A 9,156-nucleotide genomic window follows, 5' to 3' on the forward strand; every position below is an offset into this window, starting at 1 on the left:
GATAGTTCAACAAGACATCATCATCTGCACTGATTGCTCTACCTGTTGTGCTTATGTGTAATTTCACATTATTCCATCTCTGCCATACCTTCTTCGCAGCGGCCTCTTTCCATCTCCTCTCCTGGGCGAAGTCAGCTGCCATCCACTGCATCTCCTCCAGGAGGTAGTCCCAGTGGGACTTTGGACGTGAGGCTTCCACAAGCTTGGGGAGCCTACTGGCTGACCACTGGCCCTCCTTCCTTAGCTCAGAGATGCGCTGATGCACTTGACTCTCCTGGGAAACAGAAAGAGTATGTGACATGAAAATACAAATCAAGAATATTCCTCCGTGTCTCAGTGGCTCCAATAAGAATAATAAGGAAAATGAAAACCTTATTTAGCAAACTCAAATACAAAACAAAGCACAAAAGCAGAACATATAATGGATAAAAACAACAGACATCACTGGGAATTGTCTATAACCTTATGCCAATTATTTGCATTTGTCCAATGTCATAATGAGGAAGTTAAAAGTAATCATCTTTGCTTTGATTAACAGAAAATTGAAAGAAAATAGAGACAGTACAAGTGTATTATTTGGGCCAGGAACACCAAGTGCAGTTAGGGAACTCACCAGTTTGGCCTGCTCGACTTGCTTATCTTGGGTACCCTCCTGAGAGGACTGCATGGTCGCACTTTGACCAAAGCCACCAATTTTGACAGCGGATATGCCATTGGTTCCAGTCAGTTTGGACTGGGTGCTCGGGTTGATGTTGGAGCCAAGAGGGCGGAGCGGGCTTGCAGTATGTGGGGTTGGAAGAGCATTGGGTGCGGAGAGGGGAGCAGAAGATATGGATGTCATGGAGTGAGTTGAGTTGGTCATGATTCTCTGAACTGGCTGGTTTGACTCTGTACCAGGGCGAGCAAGTGCCACCGTCTGAGAAGAAGGAAGAAACAAATATTCTTAATAGGACAATTGGTAGTCTCGCAATTTAGTCACAAATTAACATTAAATTGTATTAATGTGGTTTTAGGAAGACTGACCGCTTGTCCTGACTGAAGCATGGCCTGGGATTGTTGCTGCTGGGGCTGCAACTGAAGGTGAAGACCTGGCTGCATCTGCTGCTGCAGTTGGGCCTGGAGCTGTGTGTGTGGGTTTACTGCGGTCAGGATAGACCCACCTGGCTGCACCTTCACCTGTGCCTGGAGCTGACCACCAGGCTGGGCCGTGTTGTCCACTAACTGAGTCTGCTGAGAGAGCGTCATGGGTAGGCCGGTCATAGGGAGGGAACCTTGGGGCATCCTGCTGGGCAGCTGGGGAGGAGGAGTGTGCAGGCTGGCGGCATTCTGCACCGGAGGTCCTTTGGAGTGGTCGTATTGTTGCTGGTTCTGCTTCTGTCCTGCAATCTGGACCGCTTGAGGAGTAGGCGGCATTCCGCCTGTACACATAGTGACCAAATTATAGGACAAACAAAGGGGCGGTGTAGAAAGCAACACAGAGAAAGACGGTAAGAATCAAGCTGACAATTGTGCGATCTGACGTGAAGTGTTTTGTCTTTTTGTGCTCTAAAAAAGATTTTAAATGCCATTACGTATTTGGTACCTTTCCCATAATATATATTTGAGAGACCCCTTTGAACAAGATACATATTTTGAAGATAATGAAATAATACCGTGTATATTTAAATAAGTGTTTGAGCTTCAGCTATTAGAGCTCCTCAGAACCTCGCCTTAAGGAACTAGAAGTACTGTATGAATCAACAGTGTTGAACTACTTCCTGATGATCAGAGCGGAAACTAATGAAAGTCATACAGCAAAATGGTTACAGAAGAAATGAAATCAATGTGAGAATCTACATGTCTCTCAAATAAAACACTACTTTGATTAATGCAAAACCAAAACATTGCATTTCAAAAGTTGAGAGAATGTGGTTAAAAACATCAAAAATTATACGTGCAATAAGAAGGTTTTTTTTTTTAAGAGGAAAAATAGAAATGTTACAAAGGAAAATGAAATAAACAATAACTTCTGAAAACAAAGAGACAAGGAGAAGAAAGGGGAAATAAAAATACAGAGCGGACACTCACAAAAACACCATATGTTTGGGCATGCATGAAGCGATGTCATTCTAGCAGTAACCAAGGCATCTGGATGCCTCACATAGCGACAAAGCACAGAGGTGAGCAAAAGGACACACATGGGGTTCTTGCAGACAGCAGGCCTGAGCGGAGCTGTGCACACTAAAGCAGCGCCTGCCTTACCTCCCTGCATGGCACACCACCTTGCCTAGACGCCATCAACACCTGGCCCTGACACACCCACACCACCACAATCGCAAAAACCCGTGCCGTGAAACGCAACTCCTCCACATGATTCCCCTCCTACTTAGACTGAGGGAAAGAAGCCAAGTCAGAACAAAATGCCATGAGATAACATGGAAGGAAATCAACTAAACATGAACATGAGATAAATAAAGAGACTCTTGAAGATGCGACACATGAATTGGAAGATTGATGATTTTGAATCCCGTTTTGATGATGCAAGGACGGACAATCGGAGAGGGAAAGACTTTGTGAAGGAATGACAATGGTAAAACCAAAAGGACGCATGACACGTGGATTCATAAAATGGGAAAACAAGAAAAACCCATTGGAAAGTGAATTTTTTTCCCACAGGGTTCCCACTTTCTGTGATCCACCTCCAAAATTGGATGAACATCCATCAGCACGGGAAGGTCTGTCCAAATAAAGATGACGACTAACAGGAACAAACTTCAGAAAAGAAGAGATGAATAACGACGGGTGATCAATAGTTAAAACAAAAAAGGAAAATCATAAGACATGGCATCTTCCCAATGAGTGGCTACTCTTCTTCAGACTTGGATTGTCTTCTTCCCCATTTTTCCTGACAGAGAGAGAGAGAGAGAGAGAGCTGGTGCTGGTACAGCTAAGCCTGAACTTCCTGTGGACTGCTGAGAAAATCCAGCAGATGGATGAAGATCTGTTTGTTGATGCTGCTTGAAGTTTGTTTGTAGAAGATGAATGTTGTGATTCACTTTTTTTAAAAATCTCCTTAGTTTGAGGAAGGGGCTACGTCCGGCAGCATCGAACAGAACACAGAGCAGCCTGGTAGTAGCACTCCTACCTTGCGCAGTTGGCATAAGCTGCTGGAGTGGAACGCCAGGTGATCCTAAAGGAGCTACACCAGGATGCTGGAAAATCAGCCCATGGCGACCAACGTCAATCCGGGACCTCTTAGCCTGATCTGGGATTTAAAACACACAATACCCTCATAACGCAAAACAAAAGCACTCTGCACAGAGCAATGACCTTCTGAAGACCTTACAGGTCACCTCTCCTTCCTCGGGGTTAAGACTTCAACACAGAGCGCTAGTAGAGGATGCCAAATATCTAAAAGCAGAAGCAATTAGAGGGAGAAAAGAAAACAAACAGAAAACAAAGCAAACGGGGAGGAAACAAAGCAACATAAGAGACACAGGAGTCTACGATCCTTGCCCTACCTGCTTGCACCATAGCCTGTTGCCTCTTAAAGGCATCCATTTCTCCAGGGCTTGTCATTGTGCCAGCAGCAGCCCCTTGGTGTCCCTGAAAGAAAAAAAAACACATCTCTAGGAATTAGTAAGGGATTTCATCCTACAAAAGATTCTCAGTAGAATCTAAGAAAGAAAGTGTAGATAATTGCTTTGTAATAAGTGCTGAAGCAAATGTTGCCTCTATCACCTGAAACTGCTGCTGGACAGAGAAAGCTGCAGAAACATTGGGAGGAAGCTGTGTTGCTATGGCAACTGGTGTCACTGCCTGGCCATCCTTTCCAGTAACAACCTTTACCTGAAAATAATACAGATGAGCAAGAGGAGCGATATTCATCGGATGAAATTAATGCACGGTTATTTAATTTAATCTGTTAAATTATACAAGTCCTTTCATGATCTCACACCAAGAGGCAGCCAACTTAATACCTCATCGTTAATGACCTCAGACTGTTCTTCTTCCTCCTCCTCCTCTTCAAGGTCCAAGTCGTTCTGTCTCAAATAAGTGTACAAGGGAACACAGGGCTTCTTCTTAAAAGCCAAGTAGTCCATCATGTTCCCTTGGAGGTGCTGCAGAAAGAAAAGCTCAATCAGGTATTCTTTGAACACTTCCTTCAGGCTTTCCATCTTCTTGGTGTGGTGCTCCAAGCACTGTTTCCTCAGCTGAGCAATCTCTGGCGTAGAAGGAGCAATTTCCTCTAACTTTTTGGGAACCTGCTTCTTCATGCCGCCCACAGCCATGCCTGTTGACATGAGAGGATTGTTGGAGATCCCTTGTGTCGGACTGGTGAGGGATGGGCTAGAGGGTGGAATGGAGGAGGGTATGCTGAACGACGCCGTGGCTGTGGTTCCTACTCCGGCAACCACACCTTGCGACGGCTTCTCAAATATCATAGGGCGTGCGAGCTGTCCTTGAATGATACTGCTGATCTGTGGAGGTAGGTTGGATGTGGTGATGTGACCGGGGCTGCCCAGAGTGGAGAGCGCAGTACCGGTGGCCACGGGACTTTGGGGTCCGAGGTGGTGGATGGTGCCTCCGGTCTGTGAGTGAGGCTGAGAGAGCCGCCGTTCCCTCACAGAGCCCGGAGCTCCCGGAGAGGCCAGCTGTACCTGGCCGGGTGTGGCTGGGGTGATCTGGGCCAGTCCCGTCCCCTCCTGGTAAACAAAGTGGCCACTTCCCGATGGACTGCCTAAACTGATTTGCCGCACTATCATACCAGTTTCAACAAATCGCGTTGGACTCTGCCCACACACACCCAGTGCTGTTGTCGGTGCTCCTGGCCTCGTCACACCTTGCAGGGGGACTGGGCTGTGCTGGGTGGGGCTTTGGGGCTGCATGGGCTGGGGCACAGGTGAGGTGACCTGGATGTAGGAGGATGGAGCGGGCTCAAACCTCCACTGAGGTGCAGTATGCTGGAAGCCAGGGGATCCTGGGTTCTGGATGGGGACTGGGGTTAGGGTGATCTGCTGGTTACCAGTCACCATCTGCCCCACATTTTGTAATGTGATGTTCATGTTCTGGCCAGTGACCGGGCTACGACTCATGATTATCTGATAATTAGGCGACTGGGGGGCGGAAGGGCTGGCAGCGGAGGTAAATGTGGTCACAGGAGATTGAGGGTGGTTGACTGTGGCTTGCTGCTGTGTAACTGCCATGGTGGGCTGCTGCTGCTCCTCTGCTTCAGACCCACTGACAGACTTGGATCTCTGGAGCTGTCGTTGCATATTCTGTGATCCACTTCCATGGTGCATTGCGTGACACTGTTACTATGTCTAAACACAACAATCTGTAGAAAGGACACAGCAAAGCACGAAAGTAAGTTATTTTTTAAACTATTTAATATGAGCCACAAATGGACCGAAGTCCATTTCGGTAAAAAAAAAATTCATTTTCAATTTTTCATATTTAAATACTAATAGTATTTATAGTATTTTAAAATCTTGTGCCAGTGTTTGGTTTGTAATTTTTGTATTTTAAAAAGAAGTTCATATTTTTAATCTGTCCTGATAATTATTGTGCATACATACATGGTTCAAAAGCCAAGAGCTGTTACCTTTAAGCCCAAAACATACACCTTTAAGCAGTTATACATCAGGTTTTAATAGTGCACCTTTACCGTAATATATCTACAACCTGTCCTTACATCTGTGTGCACCTTTACCGTAATATATCTACAACCCGTCCTTACATCTGTGTGCACCTTTACCGTAATATATCTACAACCCATCCTTGCATCTGTGTGCACCTTTACCGTAATATATCTACAACCCGTCCTTACATCTGTGTGCACCTCTACCGTAATATATCTACAACCGGTCCTTACATCTGTGTGCACCTTTACCGTAATATATCTACAACCCATCCTGACATCTATGTGCACCTTTACCGTAATATATCTACAACCTGTCCTTACATCTGTGTGCACCTTTACCGTAATATATCTACAACCCGTCCTTACATCTGTGTGCACCTCTACCGTAATATATCTACAACCGGTCCTTACATCTGTGTGCACCTTTCCCGTAATATATCTACAACCCATCCTGACATCTATGTGCACCTTTACCGTAATATATCTACAACCCATCCTTACATCTGTGTGCACCTTTACCGTAATATATCTACAACCCATCCTTACATCTGTGTGCACCTTTACCGTAATATATCTACAACCCATCCTGACATCTGTGTGCACCTTTACCGTAATATATCTACAACCCATCCTGACATCTGTGTGCACCTTTAGCGTAATATATCTACAACCCATCCTGACATCTGTGTGCACCTTTACCGTAATATATCTACAAGCCGTCCTTACATCTGTGTGCACCTTTACCGTAATATATCTACAACCCGTCCTTCCTTCTGTGTGCACCTTTACCGTAATATATCTACAACCCGTCCTGACATCTGTGTGCACCTTTACCGTAATATATCTACAACCCGTCCTGACATCTGTGTGCACCTTTACCGTAATATATCTACAACCCATCCTTACATCTGTGTGCACCTTTACCGTAATATATCTACAACCCGTCCTTCCATCTGTGTGCACCTTTACCGTAATATATCTACAACCCGTCCTTCCATCTGTGTGCACCTTTACCGTAATATATCTACAACCCATCCTTACATCTGTGTGCACCTTTACCGTAATATATCTACAACCCGTCCTTACATCTGTGTGCACCTTTACCGTAATAAATCTACAACCCATCCTTACATCTGTGTGCACCTTTACCGTAATATATCTACAACCCATCCTGACATCTGTGTGCACCTTTACCGTAATATATCTACAACCTGTCCTTACATCTGTGTGCACCTTTACCGTAATATATCTACAACCCATCCTTACATCTGTGTGCACCTTTACCGTAATATATCTACAACCCGTCCTTACATCTGTGTGCACCTTTACCGTAATATATCTACAACCCATCCTGACATCTGTGTGCACCTTTACCGTAATATATCTACAACCCGTCCTGACATTGTGTGCACCTTTACCGTAAAATATCTACAACCCGTCCTTACATCTGTGTGCACCTTTACCGTAATATATCTACAACCCATCCTGACATCTGTGTGCACCTTTACCGTAATATATCTACAACCCATCCTTACATCTGTGTGCACCTTTACCGTAATATAGTTTACAACCCGTCCTGACATCTGTGTGCACCTTTACCGTAATATATCTACAACCCGTCCTGACATCTGTGTGCACCTTTACCGTAATATATCTACAACCCATCCTGACATCTGTGTGCACCTTTACCGTAATATATCCACAACCCGTCCTTACATCTGTGTGCACCTTTACCGTAATATATCTACAACCCGTCCTTACATCTGTGTGCACCTTTACCGTAATATATCTACAACCCATCCTGACATCAGTGTGCACCTTTACCGTAATATATCTACAACCCATCCTGACATCTGTGTGCACCTTTACCGTAATATATCTACAACCCGTCCTTACATCTGTGTGCACCTTTACCGTAATATATCTACAACCCGTCCTTACATCTGTGTGCACCTTTACCGTAATAAATCTACAACCCATCCTTACATCTGTGTGCACCTTTACCGTAATATATCTACAAGCCATCCTTACATCTGTGTGCACCTTTACCGTAATATATCTACAACCCGTCCTTACATCTGTGTGCACCTTTACCGTAATATATCTACAACCCGTCCTTACATCTGTGTGCACCTTTACCGTAATATATCCACAAGCCGTCCTTACATCTGTGTGCACCTTTACCGTAATATATCTACAACCCATCCTTACATCTGTGTGCACCTTTACCGTAATATATCTACAACCCGTCCTTCCTTCTGTGTGCACCTTTAGCACTGGATCTATATCACCAGATTTAATATAGATTGTCCTGTAATGGAAATGATAGGCTTGGTCTAGTCTAATCTGCTGTTTTGAGTTTGTTACATCAGTGAAAACAAACCCCTGCATTTTAAAAAGGGCTGCACGAAATGGTAAAAACATCACATTGCGATCAACGTCAACAGATATTTTGATTCAACATTGTGTGGGAATGATTATTTTTGCATCAGAAATTACATTTTCACACAATTTAAAAACCACCATAATGTGAAACTGCACCAAACAAACATGTTTTCTTTTAACTGCAGAACAAGACGCACCTCTGCAGCTCTACAGCACTTCACTATAATCTGCATACAGCACTATTTTATCTCGATTAACTGGGGTTGGGGTTGGGGTTGGGGGGGCTGCTGGCTTTTACAGGCTCATTGTTTGTTACGACGTTAGCTCCTTCCCAGTGTCGCTCCGGGGCGTAACGTTAGCGAGAAGCTAGCCAGCCAGCTCGCCGCTTTTATCTGAATAATAAAGCCAGGGCGTGATGTTGGGCTGTGAATACACTTCACACAGATCACAAACATTACACTGCATCATCCGCAATAACGCTGTTTGTGCCGTTTCTTCAACTACAACGATTAATTCCCGCGGGACGCGTGCTAGCCAATGCTAATGATGTTAGCTTGTTATTGCTAGCAGGCCAGCTACCGATGAATAAATGCATTTTTATCACCTCAACGGGGTTACTTACGGGGGAACTGGGCTTCTGTGGTGGTTTCATAAATCCTAAGTCATGTTTCCGATAAGTCACATGCTGTAACAAATGTTATTCCGTGAAAAAATAAAATATCGATATTGCTAGCGGCTATCGAAGCTAACTTCATTCAGCAACATGGCGACCGCAGCAACCTTTCGTGGGACCCGGATGTCGTTCAATCTTCCCGGAAGTGGTAATACAAACGAGAGGATGACGTCGTCAACAACCCGTCAAACGGTCATTTTGTTTGTTATTTTATTTTTTTTTTTTTTTTACTTCTGAATTAATCTTAACATGCTGGGAAACTCGTAAAGCGTCGCACAAAATTCGGCGGGAACGAAAATTTAAATATTCTTTTTGTTTGCGTACGTGGGCGTCACAAACCGGCATAGCCACGCCCCCTTCTCCAGAATCACCCCCCCCCACGGCAGGTACCACCGACATGTATGAAAATTGGTAAGCAGGTGTATTATGATCAGACAAGCAAAAAACTCTCTTGGACCCATACTCCAAACCCAAC

The 9,156-nt window shown here is 44.6% G+C and overlaps 2 protein-coding genes across 7 annotated transcripts in view; both read right to left on the bottom strand.

Moving 5' to 3' along the window:
• The window catches only part of ep400 (E1A binding protein p400), a 29,635-nt gene extending 24,301 nt beyond the window's left edge, over positions 1-5,334 (bottom strand). For 5 of the 6 annotated variants that reach the window (XM_051423324.1, XM_051423320.1, XM_051423319.1 and 2 more), the window contains exons 1-7: positions 3,960-5,334; positions 3,721-3,828; positions 3,501-3,585; positions 3,125-3,244; positions 1,024-1,418; positions 614-916; positions 89-274 (exon numbers count right to left, since the gene is read on the bottom strand). In XM_051423324.1, coding sequence (XP_051279284.1) covers positions 89-274; positions 614-916; positions 1,024-1,418; positions 3,125-3,244; positions 3,501-3,585; positions 3,721-3,828; positions 3,960-5,282 — 2,520 coding nt within the window. In that variant the 5' untranslated portion in view covers positions 5,283-5,334. The remainder of the gene's footprint in view (positions 1-88; positions 275-613; positions 917-1,023; positions 1,419-3,124; positions 3,245-3,500; positions 3,586-3,720; positions 3,829-3,959) is intronic. The other variant, XM_051423322.1, reaches the window with a different exon arrangement.
• On the bottom strand, positions 5,298-8,872 carry LOC127376120 (uncharacterized). The gene is made up of 8 exons (XM_051422714.1): positions 7,892-8,872; positions 7,622-7,756; positions 7,217-7,576; positions 7,081-7,170; positions 6,902-6,991; positions 6,452-6,496; positions 6,233-6,316; positions 5,298-5,303 (listed from the first exon to the last, which is right to left on the bottom strand). Exons 1-8 carry the CDS (start codon positions 8,045-8,047, stop codon positions 5,298-5,300), a joined length of 966 nt encoding a protein of 321 aa, XP_051278674.1. The 5' UTR covers positions 8,048-8,872.
• Between the last annotated feature and the right edge of the window lie 284 nt (positions 8,873-9,156).

The sequence above is a fragment of the Dicentrarchus labrax genome, unplaced genomic scaffold (assembly GCF_905237075.1).
Source record: "Dicentrarchus labrax unplaced genomic scaffold, dlabrax2021, whole genome shotgun sequence".
In the NCBI taxonomy this organism is placed as follows: domain Eukaryota; kingdom Metazoa; phylum Chordata; class Actinopteri; family Moronidae; genus Dicentrarchus; species Dicentrarchus labrax.